This window comes from Dipodomys spectabilis, unplaced genomic scaffold, assembly GCF_019054845.1.
Source record: "Dipodomys spectabilis isolate Male_0828 unplaced genomic scaffold, ASM1905484v1 ptg000089l, whole genome shotgun sequence".
NCBI classification, from domain to species: Eukaryota; Metazoa; Chordata; class Mammalia; order Rodentia; family Heteromyidae; genus Dipodomys; species Dipodomys spectabilis.
The window spans coordinates 15446154-15472146 of NW_024870766.1; the positions used below are offsets into that span (position 1 = coordinate 15446154).

Here is a 25993-nt window from a genome sequence, read left to right on the forward strand (position 1 = left end):
GTGAGATTGTCAACAATTCAAAGAGTTTTGGTGAGGCTAACAAAAAGATACATAGATCTGGGGACAGGTATGTCACACCTGTAATCAGCCACTCAGGAGGCTGGATCTGAGGATCACAGTTCAAAGCCAACCCTAGCAGGAATGTCCATAAGACTCTTTATCTCTTTCAAGCCCTAGTACTGGCACATACAAAAAAGAAAAAATTTACAAAGCACTTTAGTGGGCTAATTGTGGCAGTGCATGACTGTAATCCCAGATGCTATGTAGGTGTAAGTTGGATCACAATCCAAAACTGCATCAAGGCATAAAATCTTGTCAAAAAAGAACTCATGTATAAAAGGGCTGGGGACATGGGTCAAATGATAGGATGTGCCTAGCCAGCTGGGAGCTCTGAATCAAAGCCCAGTGACAACTAAAAAAGCTTGAAAAGCATTTTAGTGCTTGGTGCTTGGTAAATGCTAAACAAATAGTGAGTAAGAAGAATTCCTGGGGCAGGCATAGTAGTGTTAGTGGTAGTAGTAATTGTCATCGTCATTGTCCTTGTTGTCCCAGCACTCAGTAGTAGTGTCAGCACTTGGAGGCTGAAGCAGTTGGATCATGAGTTCAAGGCCAGCCTGGGCTGTATAGTGAAACCTTGTTAAAAAACAGAAATGAGAAGCTGGGTGCTGGGTACTGCCTGTAATCCTAGCTACTCAGGAGGCTGAGATCTGAGGATCACGGTTCAAAGCCAGCCCAGACAGGAAAGTCTGTGAGACTCATCTCCAATTAACCACCAGAAAATTAGAAGTGGCTCTGTGGCTCAAGTGGTAAAGCACTCACCTTGAGCTGAAGAGCTCAGGGACAGCACCCAGGCCCAGAGTTCAAGCCCCACGACTGACAAACCCCCAAAACCAGAAATGAAGTTTTTTTTTCTTTGTTAAAAATTTTTTAAATTGGTGTTATCATAAACATTTTACCTGGTTTCATTTGGGAAAGTAAGAAAAAAAAGCCCCTTATTTTGAATATTTAATGAAGTAGGGCATCTGAGTAGAAAAACAAATAAGTACTTGAAATGTTTGCTGATTATCTGATTTGAAAGAAAAGAATTCATACTTTGAGGATAAAGAAAGAGCAGAGGATAGCACGGTTTAAAGAAATGAAAGTAAAATGAATTTGTTAGTTTGACAGTAGTTTACTTCGGCACTTTCCTGTTCCAGCAGCTGAGGAGGAGGAAGTCTCAAGGAAGCAGCTGCTTTAAAGAGGTGTGAGTATGGTGTGAGAATGAAAAATGATAAAGCCAGTGAATTTGGCAAGCCAGAAAATTTTTTTTTTTTTGGTCGGTCGTGGGGCTTGAACTCTGGCCCTGGGTGCTGTCCCTGAGCTCTTCAGCTCAAGGCAAGCGTTCTACCACTTGAGCACCACTTCCGGTTTTCTGGTGGTTTATTGGCGATAAGAGTTTCACGGACTTTCCTGCCCCGTCTGGCTTTGAACGGAGATCCTCAGATCTCAGCCTCCTATGTAGCTAGGATTACAGGCGTGAGCCACTGGTGCCCAGCTGGCAAGTCAGAAATTTTAGTTACCTTATTGAACACTTTCAGTAAAACTATCAGTGGTTTGAGAAGTAATTAGGATATTATGAAGTAGAGACATAAATGTAAAATATTCTTTCATAACTGGATTGTAAATAAAATGATAGAAGGTAGTAACTAATATAAAAGTAGAAGATGGAATTGGAGACTTTAGAGATTTATGAGTGAGAAGAAAGTGTGGGACAGTAGGTACAGGAAGGAGTACATGACATCACAGCAAGGTAACAGGATTCACTCACTTGAGGAGCTCATAAGTGGATCAAGCACCTGCTATGGGCCAAATACTATTCTAGGTGTTAAAAATACTGTGCTGAACAAGTCAGTATTTCTGCTTCTATATAGCTTGTATTCCAGTGAACAGATGGCCAATAAATGCTGAGCAAAGTTTTAGAATAAGAGGAGATGTGATCAGGTGTCTAGGTGACTACTTTAGATTAGATATGAAAATAAGAAGTTTAACATTAAAAGATAAAAGCTGATAGGCAGTGATCAAGAAGAAAAGCCTTTTTTGGGAATTTGTTATTAGGGATTTAAGTTTTTGAGCTCTAGGTATATTTTTGATATGAGACCCTTGTTTGTTGTAGAGCTAGAGAAGATCTTTTCCCAATCTGTGGGCTTTCATTTGATCTTGCTAGCTATGTCCTTTGCTATTTAGAAGCTCTGCAGTTTAATTCAGTCTCATTTATCCAGCCTTTCTTGATTTGTCGTGTTTCTGGATCTTTATTAGGAAGTTTTGACCTGTGCCAAGGAGAGCCCTAGTATATCCCTTATCCCTTCCTGTAATATTTTCAGGGTTTCTGCTTTTACTTTGAGGTCTTTGATACATTTGTAGTTGATTCTGGTGCAGGGTGATATATAAGGATCTAACTTTAATTTTCTACATGTGTATAGCCAATTCTGTCAGCACCATTTGCTGAAGAGGCTGTCTTCCATCTCATAATTTTGGCTCTCTTATCGAAGATACAGGTCTGTGGGAACATGTCTGGGTCTTCAGTTCTATTCCATTGATCCTCAGCCCTATTCCTGTGCCAGTACCAAGCTGTTTTTATAACTACAGCTTTATAATAGAGTTTGAAGTTTGATATTGATATTCCTCTAGCACTGTTCTTCTGCTAAGGATTGTTTTTGCTATTCAGGGTCTTCTATTGTTCCATATGAATGTTTGCTTCTTCTATTTCATAAAAGATTGTTGTTGGGATATTGATAGGTATTGAGTTTGTAGATAGCTTTGGGCAGTATTGTCATTTTCACGATGTTAATTCTCCCAATCTAGGAGCATGGGAGGTTTTTCTACCTCCTTAAATCTGCTTTAATTTCCAGCAGATCTTTTTTTTTGGTTGTTGACCTTGTTGTCATCGATGTACTGTATCTTGTTCTTTCTTACTTCATTTTTCTTTTTCCATTGGTTTATCCCTGGCAGTCTCTGTCTTTTATTCTGGTACCTGAATCTTGTATATACGTTTATCTGATTTGCGGAAGGGAAGGGGAATAACAAAATGCTGAACAAGGACAAAGGATGAGCCATTGCAACAAAGATACTCACAAGACACTTTGTCGGAAATAAACTTTCCAACTTAGAGGGGGTGAGTTGGGGAGGAGAGGGATATTGGGAGAAAAAAGGAGTGAACAACAATGTTCAACAAGAAATGTGCTCTTTGTCTTATGTAACTATAACCCCTCTGTACAGCATCTTTACAATAAAATTAAAAAAAAATAGCCTTCTAGATAGAGAGCTTATGCAGAGGCAGAGAAAAAAAGAAGGCAAGTAGGAGAGTAAATGAGAAAATCAAAGAGCAGTAGTCAGTGGTAAGCATTAGAGTTTTAAGCATTTTGGATTTTTCAGTTTAATTTTTGGCAATACTGGGATTTTAATTCAGGGCCTGTGTTTGGTAAGCAGGTACTCTATCACTGAACCATGGCTCCTGCCCATAGTAAAGTAGAGACACAGAAGTATCATCACCTTATTTAAGATGGCCTTGAAGGATAAGAGGGTTACTACATAAAGGGGATAAAAAGCAGAGGAGGCCCCAAAATGGGAGAGTACAGTGTTGTGTGTAGAAGTAGGAAAGCAAGAGAGAAGATGATAATCTGGGAAGTTAGACAAAGGGTGATGCTGTGTCTCTGCCTGGAGAAGAGAGGCTAGAGTTAGTTGCTTGGGTTCTGGAGTTGGTTAGGTGAAAACTTCTCAGCATGTACAGAGTACTATATATTCGATCCTCCTTGGATGAGTTATGATCCCCTAGGATCAAAGCATAGAGTGAGAGAAAAAGAACCCCAAAGCTGGCCATCAAGGAGCTGGTCATCAAGAAGGCCATTAAGAAGCCAGTAAAGATGACTGAAAATGACCATATGAAGTTGGGAATGGATTCAGAGAAACTTCAGGAAACCAGGCACTAGTGGCTCACAACTATATATCCTACCTACTAAAGAGACAGATCAAAGGATCAGATTTGAATATAGCTCAGTCAGAAAAGTTTGTAAGAATTTTCTTTAATTAGCCAACAAAAAAGCTTAATTGGTGGTATGGCTCAAATAATAACTTGCCTACCTATAGCATGAAGTACTGAATTGAAGCCTTTGCACTGGCAAAACAAGCAAAAAATTCTTTTTCAAGAAGATAATGTTTCAAAGATGGAGTGTGCTGTTTTGAGTCAAGTAAAAGCCACAATTGATAATGATTAAAAAAAAAAAAAGGCTCAGGACTAGGAATGTAGTTCATTGGCAAATCACTTGCCTACCATGTGTAAGATTCTGGGTGCGATCCGACACAACACCAGGAAAAAAAAAAGAAAAGAAATTGAACATGGATATGGTGGTGTATATTCTAATCACAGCACTCAGAGGTTGAAGCAAGAGAATTGAAATTCAAGGTTAGCTAGTGTACATAATACATTTGAGTCCAGCCAAGCATTACACTTCAGGTAGGAATGGACAGAAGAGTGATTGAGAATAGATGTCAGGTATGGACAGGCAAAGCTGTGAGGCAGTGACCAGAAGAGTAGTCTTGGGATGGTTTTCTTGAGTCATGACAGCATCTTTTATCAAGTTGAAAGGTAGAATCCAAAAGATGCTAATCTTTGAGAAGACTGCAGGTAGGTTTTCAATGTAGAAGAAGGACTGTAGTAATTAGTAATTCCTTGTAATGGTGCAGACTCACTTGTAAAAGGAGGAAGAGATTATGTACTGGTACCGTGAGGCAGGTAGAAAGAGTCTAGGATAGATGATTTTGGCTGTTTTCACAATGCCATTGATATGCAAAAATGCTACATGTGTTTAATGCTTCTTTTTTTTTTTAAACAAGAAGTTTATTTAAACAACAAGACGCTTGACTTGAAGGGAAAACTGTCTAGGATTCTTTTTTTTTTTTTAAGAGTAATTTACCCCTACTTAAAGACAGATTGCCCTACATGTAACAGCTACGTACAAAAAAGTTATAAAATTGTCCTTGGTTTTACAATGATAAATGAAAACATTAAAATTCTCCAATCAAACAAGGTATGCAAGGATTTTTGTTGTTTTTTTTCTTTTTTTTTGTTAAAACAGTGAGAGCAAAATAACTTACTGAAATATAAAGATAAAAGCTGAATGAGCATGCCACGAATGGAGAAGGGGGATATTTTCACAGGACAGTATTTTTCCCCATCCCATCTCCATTTGATGTCAATCAAAATATACCATTGGCCATTTAGTTTAAAAGAAAAAAAAGAAAAGCAATATGCTTGTGCACATACACCAGTTACTTTATGTACAATAAAGGAATGGGGAAGGGGAAAATGAAAGAATAGAGAAAACTATACTGTAGTAGTCAGGATGTGGTGGAACCAAATTGCAGTTTTCTAATTAAGAATGTATTCTTGGTCTATAAGAACAAAGTTCTGGAGCAAAGTAGCAGGTTCCCTTTTTTAGCAGACACCTGTCTGCTGCTGGAACACATCAATTGTATCTCCATCCTCCATTTCCAACTGTGCAGGTGTGTCTGTGTCATTGATTGGCTGCCCATCAAATCGGAATCTGACCTGCCTCATTGACAAACCCTGTCGTTCACAATAGGCTTTCATTAGTTTACTAAGTGTTGTATGCCTCTTCATCTTAAACTGCCCCACAGAACCATCCTGCCCCGCCACCTTCAAATTAATATGATCGTTGTTCTCAGTCTTGACTCCTTCCTTGGGCTTTTCGTCGGCCATCGTGAGCGCCGCAGTCTCCTCAGATGCCGCTTCACAAAAGAGGTCCCCGGTCCGCACCGAACGAGCACACAGGCAGCACCACAGCCTGTTTAATGCTTCTAACTTGATGAAACCACTGTAGTTTTAACTGGTGAAGCTGGAGGCAGGGCTGAAAGCTATTGGGTGGGGAAGGGTGTAGGAGGTATGAGGAAGCTTTGGAGAGATTAGGGAGTGGAAAAGCAAACAGTGGAACAAACAGTGATTGCCTTACTTATAAAGAAAGCCCTTCCGTTTGATGCTTGTAATCTTTTTTTTTTAATTTTAATTTTTATTTTTTGTGAACATACTGTACAGAGGGGTTACAATTACATGGGCAAGATAATGATGCTTGTAATCTTGAACTTAATGAAAACCTATGATGGCTGGCTTCCTTCTCTAAAATAAAGTGCCCAGTTTGCCACCTTTATGGAGCTCAGCCTTACTTGGTACCTCCACTTATAAATCCACTAGGATGTTAAAGCAGAAACGAAAGCAGTACTTCTTTTTTTTGTCTTTTCTTTTTTTTGGTACTGGGGATCGATGAAAGCAGTACTTCTATCCAGAGAAGCCTCCTCCCTCACATTTTAAAGTTTCTTCCCAATCTACCTCCTTTTGACTCCACATGGTTAGTTCTACACTCATTGTTAGTGGCTTATTCTGCTGGGGCTATTGTAATGTACATCTCTCAGTTTTGGGATGTTCCAGGATTTACATTGATTGAAGGTAAGTACTGTCTGTTTTTAGAGAGACTCCTTTAGTCAGGTAAATATAGACAATGCTGGGTTTTTACAAATTTCTGTTAGCTTGGGTTTTTTGTTTTGTCCTCCCTGGAATTACAAGTCTTTTCAGAGTCTTTATTAGGCTTATGTGTATACAAATCATCAGAATGTATTTTATATAAAATTTCTCACTGGACTCTTATGGAAGTGTCACTTGAGTAAACAGGGAGGAGATACATTGCTTCAATAATCTTTTGTTTGTTTATCAGAACCAAGATCATTATGCAGTTCTTGGACTTGGCCATGTCCGATACAAAGCTACACAGAGACAGATCAAAGCAGCTCGTAAGTACTTATTATTTTGGAATAATTTGAGTAGTATAGGAAATTTATTCTTTTGAATATCGTAGTCTGTAGCCATAATTTTCCTCTTAGTAGCATCTTCTACAGTGCCAACATTATAAGCCAGATTCCTTTGCCTTCAGAAACAGAAAGCAATGTGTGAAATTTCTTATGAGAAGGAATCTTTGAATGTGTGTGTGCATTGGGGAGGGAGCAGGGGGGAGAGAGAGAAAGAGAGAGAGAGAGCAGATAGAATAAAGAAGACTTTACCAATGACAAACTACCTTTAGTAGAAGATGGACAGTTCTCCTTAGTAGAAGCCCTACTTTGTTACTTTAGTGTTTTGATACTAATTTATGGTCTAAGGTAACATCTTCGTTGATGACACCATTTCTTTAAAGCTTCCTTGTTTTCATTAACAAGGTTAAAAATTGGGAGAGAAAAATGTTGGGAATCTAGTCTTCATATGCCTTTTAAAGCATAAGCCTTAATATGCCTTAATGTCCTGTTTGTATTCTTATGGACGTACTTCTGTACACATTCAGATCACCTACTTAGTGAAGTTTAATGAAAAAGGTGAAGGTGATTAGTTTTCTGTGTTTTATCTTAGGAGAATGTTCTGCCTTCCACTGTAGAGAATGGATATTGAGGTCAGAGGAGGTAAGATTGTGGCCATCTGGAAAAGGAATTAGGGAGTCCCCAGGCCAGTCAAGAAGAGAAAGTGTTACACCTGAATGAACATGGCTAAATAAGAAATGGTGTTGAAAACTACTAGTGGAGACTTCTAGGCTGCATGGTTTTAGTAAAACATGTTAATGTATCAGTAATCATTGTGATACATGTAAATGCCAGAAAAATTCAATTTCATTAAAAAAGTATATGCTGTTGTACTATAAGGAAGAATAGCAAATAAATATCAAACATGTCATGAGGCATATAGATTTTTGAAAGAAACAGACCCATGCTTACTGAAATTCAATTTTGAGTATTCTATGCAAACAGCTTTGCAGCATCTGTGCAGACTGTTAACTGTCAGGAGTTACTCCTTATTGTTTACTACCCTTGTTAAGTATTTTGTCAGTATTAACTGAAGGAAATTGTCATTCTTTTACCTTTGACTCTAAAAACTGGGTAGTTGCTACTTACAGCTTTTTGAAAGTCTAATCCAAACTAGAGATGTAAAATTAGTGTTTTTAACACAAATATAATAAAAATAAGTCTCACAAGCCACAACAACATAGATACTTGCACATCCATGTTCATTATTACATTATTTGCATAGCCAACCTATGATGCTTTACAATAGTTGGATGAATTCTAAAAATGTACCTATATGTTAGAATGAATATTATGTCATTTGCAGGGAAATGGATGAACCTAGAACAAATCATGTTAAATGAGGTAAGCCAGGTTTATAGAGACAGATAGGACATGTTTTCTTTCATATGTGAAAGTTAGATCTAAAATACACTGAGATGTCATAAATTATACAAGTCTCTAAGCATTTACACCAACTAAGACCAAAGGAAGATACTGTTAGGAGGGAAAAGAAAGGTACAATGCCTATTTATGTCTGACCAGATAAAATGATATTGCTGGAAATGAACACCAAGAAATGGAAAAAAGAAAAGTAAAAAATAAATCTGATAGCAGATGAGGTCCCTTGAGTTTTTACATCCTATTAAAAGGTTTTATTAATATACTTGAGCAAGTTTATAGAAAATTATGAAATCAATTAAAGATTAAGTTTTTTTCTTATTATCTAAGGGAAATTACCAGAAGTTATATAATGAATTCAGAGAAAGTACTTGAACACTATAATGATATTTAAATTTATATGGTTTTGGTATTGAAATATACTTGGTCAGAGAAGATATAGTGTGATAATTTGAAATTTCTAGATAATTTTAGCCTATATATTTTAACTGAAAACTTCCATATCAAGATTTTAAAAGTTCAAAAGAGATTTATGTGTGTGTTCATGGTCTGGGGGATTGGACAATGGGCATTGAATATGCTAGCCAAGTGCTCAAACAGTGGTCTACTTCCCTAGACCTTTATTTTTCATATTTGAGACAGAGGCTTATACTAAGTTGTCCAGGTTGGCCTTGAACTTGGGATCCTCTTGCCTCACCTCCCAAAGTAATTGGGATTACAGGTGTAATGTACAGGTGAATGTACAATGTAATGTACAATAAAAGCCCCTTTTGCATTGGGGTAGAAGGAAAAGCCTGAAGTTTTAATAAACAGCTATTCCTACATTGCCTTTGCTTTATTATTTGAATTTACATTGTTCATTGGCCCTTTTTTCCATATTAGTTAAAAAAGATAACATTGTTTCCTTTGCCCCACCTCTAACATATAAATTAAGACAGTACAATCCTATAATATGATATGAAGGGATTAGTATATAAGGTCCCAATAACAGTGATTAGGAAGAAATATAAATGTAGGACAAAAATAGTAGTACAGCGTCAGAGGAAAGTGAAACAGAGCTTCTTTTCAGCAAAAGATTAAGAAGTCCCTTGTCGACTTTAAGATTCCAAAAACAGGAAGTGGCGCTGTAGCTCAAGTGGTAGAGCACTAGCCTTGAGCTGAAGAGCTGAGGGACAGCGTTTAGGCCCAGAGTTCAAGCCCCACGACCAACAAAAAAAAAAAAAAAAAAAAAGATTCCAAAAACAGTGTATCTACTACATGTTGTCAGTGAGATTTTTTTTTTTTTTTTTTGCGTCCGGTCGTGGGGCCTGAACTCTGGGCCTGGGCACTGTCCCTCAGCTCTTCAGCTCCAGGCTAGCACTCTACCACTTGAGCCACAGCGCCACTTCTGGCTTTTTTCTTTTTGCTTATGTGGTGCTGAGGAAGCGAACCAGGGCCTCATGCATTCAAGGCAAGCGCTCTACCACTGAGCCACCTTCTCAGCCTGTCAGTGAGATATTAAGAAGCTGTTAGAGTGAGATAGGCATTGTGGAAGAATTAAGTAGAGATTGTATGAAATAAAAACATGGGAACAATTTAAAATAACAAAGGCTGATGTACAAATAGAAAATACACTAAAGAATGCTTTTAAGGTTTAGATAGAATGAATAGGGAGACACTAAAATTTCCTTAAGCAATTAGCATAATTTTAACAGAAACAAGAATTGAAAATAGAAAACTTGATTTTTAAAAATTTTTTATTGTTATTATAAAATGTAAAGCCGGGCGCCAGTGGCTCATGTTTATAATCCTAGCTACTCAGGAGGCTGACATCTGAGGATCGTGGTTCAAAGCCAGCCAGAAAAGTCCCATGAGACTCTTATTGTCAATAAACCACCAGAAAACCAGAAGTGGCACTGTGGCTCAAGTGGTAAAGCACTCACCTTGAGCTGAAGAGCTCAGTGACAGCCCCCAGGCCCAGAGTTCAAGCCCCACGACCGACAAAAATAAAATACAAATAAAAAATGATGTACAAAGGGATTATAGTTACATAAACACCACCTGTTTTAAAAAAAATACTTCTGTCTTGATGAGCTTCTCTGTAGGCATGTGACTTGGGTATCACAAATAAGCTCATACTTCACATTCAGGAGAACAATGTGAGTTATGCTGTGCTACAGCATAACTTGCTGGCAAATGGGAAGAGCGCTTTGGAGAGAAATGAGCCATTCACTAGCTACACAGCATAGGTCCTAGGTGGTGCTCAGTATTAGCAGTAGGGTACAGTGGTTGGGCCCAACGTGGTAGGATCCTCTTGCTACTAAACTAATATAATTTGATTCTTGACCTTTCAAAGCTGATAATTTGACTCACAGAAATCCCAAATTCCTTTTCTACTTGAACTAGTTAGAATTTGAGAATGCCTCTTTAGTACAGGTAGAGAATGGCTCCCATACCTAATTCTTAGGTCTTGGAAACAAATTTTATTTGCAGAATTTGTAGAAATGATGAGGTATAATGTACCCATAAAAAGATTTATACATAGAAACCTTGTTCAATATATGCATAAACAGAAACTACCCAAAAGTTCACTAACAGAAGAGTGTATATACAAACTATTGTATTTTATTTTTTATTTTATTTTATTTTATTTTGGTCCAATCGTGGGGCCTGAACTCTGGGCCTGGGCGCTGTCCCTCAGCTCTTCAGCTCAAGGCTAGCGCTCTACCACTTGAGCCACAGCGCCACTTCCGGCTTTTTTCTTTTTGCTTATGTGGTACTGAGGAATCGAACCTAGGGCCTCGAGCATGCAAGGCAAGTGCTCTACCACTGAGCCACCTTCCCAGCCGAAACTATTGTATTTTAGTGGAATCTTATTCAGCAATAGAAAAAAATAAATTGCCTGTGTACCCAGAAATGTGGATGAACCTCAAAATATGTTGATCAAAAGAAGGCAGACACAAAGACATACTTTAGGTGTTATCTATATAAATTTTGAAAATATGCAAAGGCAACCTATGATGACTTAAAGTGGTTGGTTAGGTTCAAGTGATAGAGCACTTGCCAAGTACAAGACTTGTTCAAGCATTAGTACCATATTAATGATTTGTTTTTCAAAAATAGGATCATTGCCTATCCAAACTTAAATGGGTGGTAACTAGAGTTGTAGCATAAGCAAGTTAATTTCCTTAATCAATTTATTTAATTTTATTTTTGTCCGTTGTGGGGCTTGAACTTTGGGCCTGGGCGCTGTCCCTCAGCTCTTCAGCTCAAGGCGAGCACTCTACTGCTTGAGCCACAGCACCACTTCTGGCTTTCTAAAGTGGTTTATTGGAGATAGGAGTCTCATGGTCTTACCTGCCTGGGCTGGCTTTGAACTGCAATCCTCAGATCTCAGCCTCCTGAATAGCTAGGATTATAGGCATGAGCCACTGGCACTTGGCCTTAATGTATATTTTTTAAAATGAAAAAAATATAGTCATTTCAAATGTTTCAAATAATAACACTAATGAAGATGGAAAATGGAAGAGACAAGATGGTATCCTGAAATAAATTTCATAACAAATAGTGAAATACATAAAGGTCAGAAACTATTGGAGAAGATGTTTTTAATTGAAACTATTATATATAGTGAGAAGGAAATTTTAGTCAGTAAAGAATTACTTCATAAAAACATTTAGGCCCAGGTAATTTTTCAGGTGAATTATTTCAAATGTTAAAGGAATTTAAAATGTTCATGCTAATCATAAACTTTTGGAAAATTCATTTTATAAAGTTATTATAATTAGTTTCATTAAGAAATAATTATTGGCAAGATGGGAAGATATATGCTATTTGTAGTTAATGTAAATCTACCTATAAAACCAAAAGTGCCTATATGCCGGGAAAAAATGCAAAAATGATTACCATTTTTACAAGTTAGCAACAAGTACATTAGAAAATAAAGTCATTGTAAATGTAACCCTTGGAATACCCAGAAAGAATAACCATTGAATAAAACATTATAAAACTTACTGTGATAAAGGAGCCATTTATCAGTGGAAAAGGGAAAGAAGATAATAGATAATAGTAGGATTTTGAGAAATAATAAGTTTGAAAACATCCTTGTCTATATTTCAGAAAATATTTAAAGAAAAAATTTAAACAAAATATTTATTAATTTATTTTTGGGTCTGGTCGTGGGGCCTGAGCTCTGGGCCTGGGCGCTGTCCCTCAGCTCTTCAGCTCAAGGCTAGTGATCTACCACTCTTGAGCCACACCACCACTTCTGGCTTTTTACTTTTTGCTTATGTGTTGCTGAGGAATCGAACCCAGGGCCTCATGCATGCAAGGCAAGTACTCTACCACTGAGCCATCTTCCCAGCCCTTAAAATATTTATGAAACTAAAAATATTGTAAGTACTAGAAGAAACCATAAAGGAAACAAATCAGTAAATGCAAATAAACATTTAAAAAAATGTAGACCTAGCTGGGCACTAGTGGCTCATACCTGTAATACTAGATACTCAGAAGGCTGAGAGCTGAGAATTGAGGTTCAAAGCCATTCTGGGCAGCAAAATCTGTGAGACTCATCCCCAATTAACCACCAAAAAACTGGAAGTGTTGCTGTGGCTCAAAGTGACACTAGCCTAGAGTAGAAAAAGCTCAGGGACAGACAACACCTAGGCCTTAAGTTCAAGCCTCACAATCACAATCTAGGAGTGAGGGAGATAAAGTATAAACCTAACCTTTGGAAAGGAAAGATTAGCAATGGACATCACATGTAATGAGAGGCAGAGGAGTGAGACTGCCTGGACCAGAGCTCAACTTGGTCAGAAATGAAACAGGTTGCTATGCCTCCTTTTCCTTTTCTGTGAAATAAAGAAAATAATAGTGCTTTCTTCATAGGGTTATTGAGGTAAGAGGCCTGCCACGTATTAATGCTTAGTATATTAATAGCCAGTTACTTTATTTAAAGTTATTCACACAGAAAGAAAATCAAGACAATCACTCTTCTTCTATTGATAAAGGATGAAAGATAGATACAAAAAATGGTAATCCTAGCTACTGAGGAGGCTGAGATTTGAGAATCAAGGTTCGAAGCCAGTCTGGGCAGGAAAGTCAGGCTCCATCTCCACCAAACCAACAAAGAGGCTGGAAGTGGAGCTATTGCTCAAGTGGTAGAGCAAAAGAACTCAGGCACAGTGGAAAAGCCCTGAGATCAAGCCCCAGGACCTGCATAAAAATAAAAAAATTGTTGAGTACCATTAATAATTGCTAGTGAAGCTGGGATGAAAGGGATGTTTACTTAGGAGAATGAAGTAGTGTAATGTTTGAAATGGAAGCTGTTCCTGTATTTATTCATTGCAACTCTATGCTTTATCCTGAGAAGAAAGTACTTCTATTCAAAATAATTCAGTATTATTTCTAATACAATCCAATTGTATAATAGAAATGTTTATAATCAAATATATTTGAGATCCTCTACTAAGTACTCACATTTTTTTAATGTTTACTCAGAAAAATAAAACATGATATAATGTTTTAAAAAAAGCAGACTATAAGCCAGGACCAGTGGCTTACACCTGTAATCCTATCTACGCAGAAGCCTGAGATTTGAGGATCCCAGTTTGAAGAAATGGAGGTGTGGCTTAAGTGATAGAGTACCAGCCTTAACCAAAAATCTAAGAAATAGCATCCAGGCTCTGAGTCCACGCCCTAGTATTTATATTTATAATATAAATAACATACATTTTACATAGGAAATTATTGCACATTTTGTGGTCTGAAGGTCAGTCCTACAACTTCAAGCCTGTTAGGCAAGTACTCTGCCACTGAACTCTGCCAGAAACACAACTGAATGTTTAATTTGTATATTTAAGGAAGAAAATGCCTACATCAAAATAGGTCAGAATATCAAGTAATTGTCTTTGGAAACTCACTTTTGGCTAATTCTTAAGATAATTATTTTATTTTGCAATTTCCACAATAAATATGCATAGCCTTTACCTCAGAGAAAGATGTTAAAATTAGCATTATAGGGGCTGGGAATGTGGCTTCGTGGTACAGTGGTAGATTCTCAAATCTCAGCCTCCTGCATAGCTAGGACTCTTTACCCTCAATAACCCTGTGAAGCATGTATGAAGCCCTGGGTTCAATTCCTCACAGTGCCAGAAGTGGCACTGTGGCTCAAGTGATAGAGTGATAGCCTTGAGCTGAAGAAGCTCAGGGACCATGCCAGACCCTGAGTTCAAGCCCCAGGACTGGCAAAAAAAATCAGCATTATGGCACTCATAGGAATAGGCAGAAAGTTTTTGAAGAGACCCAGGGACACAGCACAAAGGAGAATGACTTGACAAATGGGATTACATCAAACTAAAAAGTTTGTGCACAGCAGTGGACATAGTTACTAAACTAGAAAGTCAGCCAACAGAGTAGAAGATTGCCAGCAATACGACAGAGGCCTAATATCCAAAATAAGCATAAGAATGGCAAAGAAAATGCTCATCATCCCTAGCCATAAAGGAAATGTAAATTAAAACAGCTCTGAGATTCCATCTCACCCAGTTAGATTGGCTAATATTGTAAATTCAAACAACAAATTTTGGTGGGGACTTGGGGAAAACGGAACTCTATTGCACTGTTGGTGGGAATATAAACAGGTACAACCACTCTGAACAGCAGTCTGGAAGTTCCTCAGAAACCTAAACATAGATCTTCCTTCTGACCCAGCCATACCATTCCTAGGCATCTACCTAGAGCATCACAAACAAGGATACCATAAAGATACTTGCATATCCCCGTTCATTGTTGGCACTATTTTTTGTTGTTGTTGTTTGTGGGGCTTGAACTCTGGGCCTGGGTGCTGTCCCTGCTCTCTTCAGCTCAAGGTGAACACTACAGCTGGAGCCATAGCGCTACTTAACGGTTTTCTGCCCAGGCTGGCTTTGAACTGCGATCCTCAGATCTCAGCCTCCTGAGTAGCTAGGATTACAGGCGCGAGTTACCAGCGCCCAGCTTGTTGCACTATTTATATTAGCCAAGTTGTAGAAACAGTCCAGATACCCTAGGATAGATGAGTAGATTAAAAAAAAGTATTTATACATAGTAGAATTAGAGAGACTAATAGGTCATTTGCAGGGAAATGGATGGACCTAGAACAAGTTATCTTAAATGAGATAAGCCAAGCTCAGAGAGACAAACAGCACATGTTTTCTCTTAGAAGTGGCTTCATATGTATTTTTTAAATGTATCTATTTTTAAATATATATTTTTTTATTGTAAAGATACTGTACAGAGGGGGTTACAGTTACATGAGCAAGGTAATGCGTCCATTTCCTATCAAGCATTATCTCCTTTGTTTTTCCCTTTCCTTCCCATCTCCCTTCATTTGTATTTTTTTTTTTTTTTTTGGTCCGGTCGTGGGGCCTGAACTCTGGGCCTGGGCGCTGTCCCTCAGCAGCTCTTCAGCTCAAGGCTAGCGCCCTACCACTTGAGCCACAGCGCCACTTCCGGCTTTTTTTTTCTTATGTGGTGCTGAGGAATAGAACCCAGGGCCTCAGGCATGCAAGGCAAGCACTCTACCACTGAGCCACCTTCCCAGCCCCTTCATTTGTATTTTTAACTTACATTGTTATTGTAGATATAAAAAGTATCAAAACTGTCCAAAAATACTTTGAAACTGTGGCTACATAGACTGTTCTTTTAAAGGATCTGCATTTTGATTTACATTGCCTGATTAAATACTACCAAATGTTAGCTATTTCATTAAAAAACTCTCAAAATGTGAATCTTGAACTTCAACAGTAACTAATATGATCATTATAATTATATATAATAACTATAATGATTATCTATTTTGTGTGTGTCTGTCAGTTCTGGGACTTGAACTCAGGGCCTGTGTATTGTCCATGAGCTTATTTTTTTTGCTCAAAGCTGGCACTTTACCATTTGATCCACAGCTCCACTTCTGGCTTTTTGGTGATTAATTGGAAGATAAGAGTCTCTCTTTCATGCCTTTGAACCTTGATTCTCAGATCTCAGCCTCCTGATGAGTAGGTAGGACTATAGGCATGAGTAACCAGTGCCCTGCTCCTTTTGCTTATTTTAATATCCAGGTTTGAATATAAAAATGTTTGCTAAGATGACTAATGTTCTTTATTATTTAAGAAATAAGATATCTTAAACTTTTAGTTTGTAGTATAATAGTACGAATTTAGAGGTAGTCTATATTTAGCTCATCCTTATTTTTAATTTTGATGCCTAAAGTGACAAATCTGATTCATTTTGTAGATAAAGCAATGGTTTTAAAACATCATCCAGACAAAAGGAAAGCAGCTGGGGAACCAATAAAAGAAGGAGATAATGACTACTTCACTTGTATAACTAAAGGTAAGAAAATATAGTCAGGAATTTCTCATGCCTAAATTGGGTTTCCTATATGTAGATGTAGTTCAGTTCATTTACCTATCCCATGACTTTGTAGGTGTGTGTGTGAGTGTGTGAGTGTGTTAATGAGTTTGAACTCAGGGCCTCAACCAGCAGCATCAACACTTAGAGTTTGTTAGAAGTGTAGAATCTTGGATTTTGTTCCAGAACTATTTATTATTGGGAATTGAATCCAGGGCTTTGGGCCCTTGCTAAATAAGCAAGTAGCGTTCCTTCAATCCTTTCCTTTGTGTTTTGTTTTTGAGATAAAATCCTTTTGACTAAATAGGCTAGCCAGACATCTTCCTGTCTGTGCTGCCCAAGTAGTTGGCATTACAAGCATTTACTATCACACCCAGGTCCTAGATGGTCCTTTTTTTTTTTTACGTTGTGTCTTACTGTGTTATTCAGTTTGGTAACCTGCTTCAGGCTCCCAAGTGCACTGGTATTCTTAGAAGTGATATATTACTATAGATAACTCATTAAGTGTCTTTATTGATTGAACTACTATATATAGACTACCATATAGACTACCAAGAACTTTTGCCACTTCAGATTCTTTATGGAATTAACTATTCCTCAGCTGTGCTAGTTTAAGGTGGTTGAGTTTGGGGGTGTAGTTTAGTGTCTGAGACCCTGGGTTCACTCCCCAGCATTGTAAAGACAATATGATTATGTCATAGTATAGGCTCCACAATTTATTGGTACTTACATTGTCGTAACATCATTAAGTAGATTAATACAGTCAATCACCACTTCTGAGTATTTCCATAAGTGTGATCTTACATTTTATACTATTTTTGTGTGTAGTGAAGGGTGAGGATGGGGATTGGGGATTCATGACTTGTAATAGTGTCTTGTTATGTAGACCAGGCTGGCCTAAAACTTGGAGTCCTTCCTGCCTCAGGCATCTAAGTGCTAGGATTATACATGTGTGATACCATGCTTGGCTTGATGTTGTTTCTTAAACCTTATATATACACCCTTCAAGTGTAGTCTTCAGCCCACTGTTATACAATGCTTAAGGAGTGTAAGGTTTTTACATCTTTTACAGTATTGAGATCTTGGAATTTTTTAGGTTCTTCCTTCCCAGAGTCTGCTTTCTTGAGTAGTTAATATTTAAAACTTATCACTTATGTACCAGTAGTACTTAAAGGAGCTAAATACACACAGTTATATCCAGAAGTACCAGCAGAACTGTTGTTACTAAATTTAATTCTCCCTCAAAACACAAAAATAATTTCAACTGTAAAAATTAGTAAATTTTTTAAGTTTAGTGGTGTTTGACTCGTGGTGGTGTAATCTGACCTTTTTTTTCTCAGCTTATGAAATGTTATCTGATCCAGTGAAAAGACGAGCATTTAACAGTGTAGATCCTACTTTTGATAACTCAGTTCCCTCTAAAAGTGAAGCAAAGGACAATTTCTTTGAAGTGTTTTCCCCAGTGTTTGAAAGGAATTCCAGGTGAGTTAAAGCACCCTTTCTGATCATAATGCTGTATTGGCTTACTTTTTATATTGAGATTTCTATTATTTTCCACTGACAATAGTTTTGTTTCTAATATGTTAGCATAAGCTCTCATTTAAACAAAAGTTCTGCATTTCCATAACGAAATAATGAGATGTTTTTCTTATACATTTTCTTTGGGGAAGCCAAGAGTGGTGGTTCATGCCTGTAATCCTAGTATTGCAGAGACTGAGGAAGTAGTGAATGTTATCCTGGGCTACATAGCAAGACCCAAATATAAATAAATAAATAGAATATTTTAAAAATATTTTATTATATTTATTTTTTAAATGTTTCATTAAATAGTGTGAAACTGTTTAGATGACAGGACTTAATCTCTTTCTTTGTTTCCCTTTTATTAGTGGCTACATTGTATGGCTCATTGTCAATTGAGAAAAGCTTTGAATTCTTTAAGATTAAAGTATGCAGAATTTGTTGCATTAAAATGTGTTTTAAAATAGTATACAGTACCAATATTCTAGTCTTTTTTTGTTGTTGTTCCATCAAAAATATCCCTTAAAATTTATGTATTAGCTTAGTTGGAAACTGGAGAGCTTGAAAACCCTTTGATGCCTCTTCCACGGAAGAGATTCTGAGTTTGAATACTTTCAGTTTGTTTTTGGTTGGTCATGGGACTTGAACTCAGGGCTTGGGTCCTGTCCCTGAGTTTTTTTTTGCTCAAGGCTAGCACTGTACCACTTTGAGCCACAGCTCTGCTTCCAGTTTTCTGGTCATTAATTGGAGGTAAAGTCTCAGACTTTCCTGGTGGCTTTGAACCTCCATCCTCAGTTTTCAGCCTCTTGAGTAGATTACAGGTGTGAGCCACTAACTCCTGGCTTACTTTTAGGGATTGCACTGTGCTGCGAAATTTGCAAACTACTTTGATGTGAGCAGTTTAGATCCATAGAATATTTTTCTTACCCTTCCTGATATTTATTGTGCAACAGGATGATATAAAGGTTTAGTGGTGTGTGTGTGTGTGTGTGTGTGTGTGTGTGTGTGTGTGTGTGTGTGATAGACTAGATAGCATGAGTGAGTAGCAGTGTAAGGATCTTTTCAGAAGTAATGAGTGAAGTGCTAAGCCTAAAAGACTGGCGCTAAGGTGGTTGGTGTTGTAGAATTGGAAACCCATCTGTAAATATTAACATGATTCGTGGGCATTGGTGGCTCACGCCTATAATCCTAGCTACTCAGGGAGGCTGAGATCTGAGGATCATGGTTCAAAGCCAGCCTGGGCAGGAAAGTCCGTGAGACTCCTATCTCCAATAAACCACTCAAAAAACTGGAAGTGGTGTTGTAGCTTGTGGTAGAGCGCTTGTCTTGAGCTGAAGTGCTGAGGGACAGTGCCTAGGCCCAGAGTTCAAGCCCCAGGACCACCAAAAAAAAAAAAAAAACTAACCTGATTGGGAAGGCTAGGCCTACAGCTTGCTGCCTACAGCTTACAAAAGGAGCCTGAGAAAAAACATGATTTGCTATTTTGTTCTAGCCTGTGGCAGCTGCTACATTGTATTTTGTGGAATTAAAAGTAACTAATGGGTAGAAGACCATTTGTCTTTTGCCCTTCCCCCCACCCTTCCATCCTACCCTCAGTCTCTTTTTTTTGGGTCCCGTCATGGGGCCTGAACTCTGGGCTTGGGCGCTGTCCCTCAGCTCTTCAGCTCAAGGCTAGCACTCTACCACTTGAGCCACAGCGCCACTTTTGGCTTTTTTTCTTTTTGCTTATGTGGTGCTGAGGAATCGAACCCAGGGCCTCAGGCATGCAAGGCAAGTGCTCTACCACTGAGCCACCTTTCCAGCCCTCCCCCTCCCCCCCCCCCCCCCCCCCCCGCCCCCCCAGTCTCTTTTTTTAACACCTGTATTTATTTAGCACATCACTGCTGCTGGCTGGCCATCCCCATCTTTTGCTTGGATGTTATAGGTGAGGGAAGTTAGAGGGATTGGAAAAAGCCTAGTTTTTAATACATTAAGTTGTAGGTTGATTACATAGTTTTGAGTCAGATTATTCTTATTAATATTTCAGGTGGTCAAATAAAAAAAATGTCCCTAAACTTGGTGATATGAATTCATCCTTTGAAGATGTAGATGCATTTTATTCTTTCTGGTAAGTAGATTCACTACTGTTATTACTTTACTTTTTAAAATAAATTTACTGTAGAATCTTTACTGAACAAAAAGCACACTGTTCAGAAATGAATAAAGGTTTTCATGAATGTATTGTGTATTTTCAATGTGATATTTAGGCTTCTGTGATTTTTAGTCTAATTAATGTGATGTAGATATCAAGCATTTATTAAAAAATAATTAAAAACGAGTGATCACTTGAATTCAATAAAACAACACATTTCCATTTAGTTATCTTCCTACTTAAGAGTACTTGACATAGGTAGTGTTTTTTGGGTAACTAAATCTTGTGTGTGTGTGTGAGAGAGAGAGACAGACTAGAGATTGTACTTGGTGTCTCAAGTTTGCTAAACAGGCTTTCTACTATGTGAACCACTCAGCTTTTTTTGCATTGTTTGTATTCAAAAGAGGTCTCAAGCCTATAATCCTAGCTACTCAGGAGGCTGAGGTCTGTGGATCAAGTTTCAAAGCCAGCCTGGGCAGGAAAGTCTGAGACTTAACCTCCACTAAACTACCAAAGAAGCTAGAAGTGGAGGAGCTAGTGGTAGAGCGCTAGCCTTGAGCTTTTGCTCAAGCACTAAGGCCCTGAGTTCAAGCCCCAGGTCTGGCACCAAAAAAATAATAGGGTCTTGCTTTATGCCCAGAGTATACTGGACTTAGATCCGTCTACTTGTACTTCGCCTCATCACTGGGGATAATGAGCACATCGCTTTATCCAGCCATGTGCTTCCACTGTGACTGGGATAATAGGAGTGAAGGGAGTTCCTAAAACTTTTGCTTTTTGGTTGGGCTTGATCTTGAGCTGCTATCCTCCAGTCTCCATCTCTCACATAGCTAGGATTAAAAGCTTGAGTTCCTGCACCTGACTCTTAATAGGAACAAGTTTAGCAAAATTCTTCTTGTGTCAGTACTAGGCTTGAACTCAGGGCCTGGGCATTGTCCCTTAGCTTTTTCACTCAGGTTGGTGCTCTGCCTCTTGAGCCACAGCTACACTTTGAGCTTTTTGGTTGTTAGTTGAAGATAAGAGTCTTATAGACTTTCCTATCTGACTAGCTTTGAACCTCAGTGCTCAGATCTGAGTCTTCTGAGTGTTGGGATTGCATATATGTCACCACGGCAGATCCAAAATATTTACTGTGTACTATACTTTCTTATTAAGTATTTAGTGAGTATGGAAATATAAAATTGCTACAGAAAACAATGACAAGATTCAGTTTTTGTGTTTCTTTTTTCTTTTTTTTTTTTGTCAATTGTGGGGCTTCAACTCTGGGCCTGGGCGCTGTCCCTCAGTTCTTCAGCTCCAAGCTAGCGCTCTATCATTTGAGCCACAGTGTCACTTCCAGTTTTCTGGGGGTTTATTGGATATAAAAGTGTCATGGGCTTTCCTGCCGGGGCTGGCTTTGAACTGAGATTCTCAGATCTAAGCCTCCTAAGTAGCTAGGATTACAGGTGTAAGCCACCGGCGCCCAGTGCCCAGCTAAGATTTAGTTTTATCAGTTGCAGTTGTTTTTACATTCCAAGGACAAACTAGATATAAAATAACTATGACTAGCCTTGATAGCAAAGAGATGTCATTTTTGACTGAGGGGCGCTTAGTATACTGTACATTTTCATACCAAAAGCCATGTCATTTATAAAAGAAGATGACACTGAGGAATTGAGCATACTGTTTGTTCAATACCAGAAGGGAGAGAAGGGAACCTATTTATACAACTTCATCTACTCTTGATTACCATTCTTTAAAATTGCAGGTTTCTGACTTTGTATTATAAGGATATTTTTCTTGTTTTTTTAAAAATGTTTTTCAATTGTGTATTTCTGTCTATATTAGGTATAATTTCGATTCTTGGAGAGAATTTTCTTATTTAGATGAAGAAGAAAAAGAAAAAGCCGAATGGTATGTATGCAAATCATGGTATCAGCAGGAGAACATTTGTTTGGTTCTTTTGTTTGGTTCATTTTTTTTTTCTTTTTTTTTGGCTAGTTCTGGGGCTTGACTGAACTCAGGGCTTAGGTGCTGTCTCTGAGCTTCTTTTGCTCAAGGCTAGCACTGTACCATTTTAGCCCACAGCACCACTTCCAGCTTTTTCTGTTTATATGATGCTAAGGAACCATATCCAGGGCTTCATGCATGCTAGACAAGCACTCTACCACTAAGCCACATTCCCAGCCACATTTTATATTTTTTAAATAGTTGTGTTTCTGTCATTTTATTTTGTCTCAATAAGTAGCCCATGCTGGCCTAGAATGATATTCCTGCTTCAGCCTCCCAAGTGCTGGGAATACAGATAAGTACACTATGCCTGGTCAAAATAAGTTTTTTAATACAATATTTTGAAATTCCTTCTCACAAGTTAAGCTACATAGCTAAATCAGTAATTGAATAGGATATGCCTATGATATTGCCTAGGGATGTAATTGTCAGAGTAGTTCAACCTAGCAAATTATTCTTTTCTTGGTTGTTTAGCCTAGAACTTACTTTTTCTGCAATGTGTAAGAAAATTCTTTTGGACATGAATGTCCCTCAAAAAATCAAAATTAATACTAAATAAAATCACTCTTTAACTTTATAACCTTCCAAGATGTTATTTATATATTTTATTTATAACATAGTTTGTTTACAATATTTTGTTTTGTAGTCGTGATGAGCGAAAATGGATTGAAAAGCAGAACAGAGCAACAAGAGCACAAAGGAAAAAAGAAGAAATGAACAGAATAAGAACATTAGTTGGTAAGTATAATTAGTGTTGTTTATACAACTGTTTTCAATGCTCTTTTGCTATTTGCTAGTTTCAGTTCAACAAATCAGTTTATAAATACAATGCATCTTAATCATTATTACCCCTTCCTTCATTTTTCCCCATGTCTTCTAACGCTACCCATCCCCTCAGGTCATGTGGTTCCATTTTCACATCTGTACATTGTATATAATAACTGTATTCACTTCCTCTCTCCACTTGTCCCTCTTCGCCTTAACACTCTTCCTCCTGTAATAAAATATAAGAAATTCAAAGGATTATTATCTTGCCCATGTAATTGTAACCCCTCTACACGCTATTTTCACAATAAAAAAAAAAAAACAAAAAAAAAAAAAGAAATTCAAAGAATTGATTTATTTTTGGTAGACAATGCTTATAGCTGTGATCCCAGGATAAAAAAATTTAAGGAAGAAGAAAAAGCCAAGAAAGAAGCAGAAAAGAAAGCAAAAGCTGAAGCAAAACGGAAGGAGCAAGAAGCTAGAGAAAAAGTAAGATGACATTTGGTAAAGTTGGACTGTAAATGTTCTTCTTTTTTTTTTTTTTTTTTCCTTTGTTTTTGTTAGTCATGAGACTTGAACTCAGAGCGTAGGCACAAAGCTCTTTTTGCTTAAGGCTAGTTAGTGCTCTACCACTTTGAGCCACAATGCTACTTCTGGTTTTTTGGTGGTTCATTGACAATAGAATTCTCATGGACTTTCCTGCCCAGGCTGGCTTTGAACTGCAGTCCTTAGATCTCAGCCTCCTGAGTAGGATTATAGGTGTGAGCCACGGTTCTGGGCTTGTTTTTCTTTTTTGTCAGTCGTGGGGCTTGAACTCTGGGTCTGGGTGCTGTTCCTCACTCAAGGCAAGCTTTCTACCACTTGAGCCACAGTGCCACTTCTGGTTTTCTGGTGGTTAGTTGGAGATAAGAGTCTCAGGGACTTTCCTGCCCTGTCTGGGCTGGTTTTGAACCATGATTCTCAGATGTCAGCCTCCTGTGAGTAGCTAGGATTACAGGTGTGAGCCAACAGCGCCCAGCTTTTTTTTTTTTTTTTTTTAACAAAAATGAAAACAAAACCCCAGTGATCTGGAAGCAGAGAATTGGGTATTACTCAATCTGGACAGGTTAGTATAATTTATAGTTTAGATGTACCTTACCAGCAGGTTTTGAGTAAAAACATATTGTATAAAGTCCTTTAATTCTATACTTACTTTTAAATGTCTATTACAATTTTCTAATAAATGTAGAACTCTACCAACTGTTTTCCTCAGATTATCCTTTAGACTTCATTCACTTGATGTATCATCTTTTTTCTAATTTGTTAATATTGAGTTTTAAAAATAAGATTATAGAACATTTAGAAATTCTAATTTTCCTATTAAAGTGATTTTACTTATCAATTTCAAAGCAAAGACAAGCTGAATTAGAAGCTGCTCGGTTGGCTAAGGAGAAAGAAGAAGAGCAAGTTAGACAGCAAGCATTACTGGCAAAGAAGGAAAAAGATATCCAGAAAAAAGCCATTAAGAAGGAAAGGCAAAAACTTCGAAATTCATGCAAGGTATGTCAGATTGGTCAGACAGACCCTGGGGATAAGTAAACCAGGTTCTCAATTAAGCTTGAAAAGTTTTCTTCTTATACTATACAACTATAATTAAACAGGTATACATTGTATCCTGAAATATTTAATTATGACATTACTGAAATGATTAATATTCTGATATTCACATCTCCTTGATTATCTCAATAATGTCCTTTTACAGTTGGTTTAAGCAAATTTGAATTTAAATAAGGTCAATGCAAAATCTTCAGTTGTTGTGACCTGCTTAGACAAACTAATCGAAAACTGGCCCTATCAGCAGGCTTTGGAACAGATTCAATAAAAATGCAAGTGTTGGTTATCTCTTCAGGCATTTTAGTTTGTTTTTTTGTTTTTTTGGGTCCGGTCATGGGGCCTGAACTCTGGGCCTGGGCACTGTCTCTTAGCTCTTCAGCTCAAGGCTAGTGCTCTACCACTTGAGCCACAGCGCCACTTCCGGCTTTTTTCTTTTTGCTTATGTGGTGCTGAGGAATCGAACCCAGGGCCTCTGGCATGCAAGGCAAGCGCTCTACCACTGAGCCACCTTCCCAGCCCCTTCAGGCATTTTAGTATCACATAATACTTCCTAGGTAGAAGATTCATTTTAGAAGGATGTAGTGTATAAAAGCAATAAAAGCATGGGCTCATGGGAGGTTGTGTGGCTTGAAGTCATTTGCATACTACTTGCTAGCTGTTGGGCCTTTGGGAGGTTACCTCATCACTATGATGCCTCACTTTCCATGCCTATACTATAACTGAAGTAATACCTAGTTATACATTTGAGAGAGAATTCCCATGTACTCCTTGTCACATTCGGCATATAATGAAAACCTGATAAAATGTCAGAAGGCCAATTAGGAACTAGCAAAGTTGCATAGTACTCAAGATTATGCATAAATGGGATAAAAATTCTAGCATTTGGTAACCTTGTTCTATTGCTTCTTTCCAGCATGAATTAATTTATTTATTAAATAACTTGATGAGGGCCTTGGAAGGTGGCTCAGTGGTAGAACGCTTGCCTTGCATGCCTGAGGCCCTGGGTTCGAGTCCTCAGCACCACATAAGCAAAAAGAAAACAGCCGGAAGTGGCGCTGTGGCTCAAGTGGTAGAGTGCTAGCCTTGAGCTGAAGAGCTGAGGGACAGCACTCAGGTCCAGAGTTCAGGCCCCACGACCGGACCCAAAAAAAAAAACCAACCAACTTGATGAGCATTTACTCTATGCTTAGTTATTATAAATATGTATATGACATAGTCCTTGCCTTCAGAAGTTCACTGATTTATTAATAGAAAATTACAAGAAATATATAAACAATTCAAACACTTAAAGATGAGTGCTAGAATATGATACCAAAAAGACAGTCAAGGAGGGCTTTATGCTGAGCAAGAGCCAGAGGC

General features: G+C 37.9%; 2 protein-coding genes across 4 annotated transcripts in view; one reads left to right on the plus strand and one right to left on the minus strand.

The window, feature by feature from the left end:
• Dnajc2 (DnaJ heat shock protein family (Hsp40) member C2) overlaps positions 1 to 25993 on the plus strand; it is a 43034-nt gene that overhangs the window by 4154 nt on the left and 12887 nt on the right. For 2 of the 3 annotated variants that reach the window (XM_042684509.1, XM_042684510.1), the window contains exons 3-10: positions 6762 to 6837; positions 16522 to 16620; positions 17979 to 18120; positions 20183 to 20263; positions 22115 to 22180; positions 22923 to 23014; positions 23409 to 23530; positions 24431 to 24580. In XM_042684509.1, coding sequence (XP_042540443.1) covers positions 6762 to 6837; positions 16522 to 16620; positions 17979 to 18120; positions 20183 to 20263; positions 22115 to 22180; positions 22923 to 23014; positions 23409 to 23530; positions 24431 to 24580 — 828 coding nt within the window. Of the gene's footprint in view, positions 1 to 6761; positions 6838 to 7444; positions 7495 to 16521; positions 16621 to 17978; positions 18121 to 20182; positions 20264 to 22114; positions 22181 to 22922; positions 23015 to 23408; positions 23531 to 24430; positions 24581 to 25993 lie in introns of those variants that run through there. The other variant, XM_042684511.1, reaches the window with a different exon arrangement.
• On the minus strand, positions 5199 to 5833 carry LOC122111787 (small ubiquitin-related modifier 2-like). Its single transcript, XM_042684515.1, has one exon. It carries the CDS (start codon positions 5753 to 5755, stop codon positions 5471 to 5473), a length of 285 nt encoding a protein of 94 aa, XP_042540449.1. The 5' UTR covers positions 5756 to 5833; the 3' UTR covers positions 5199 to 5470.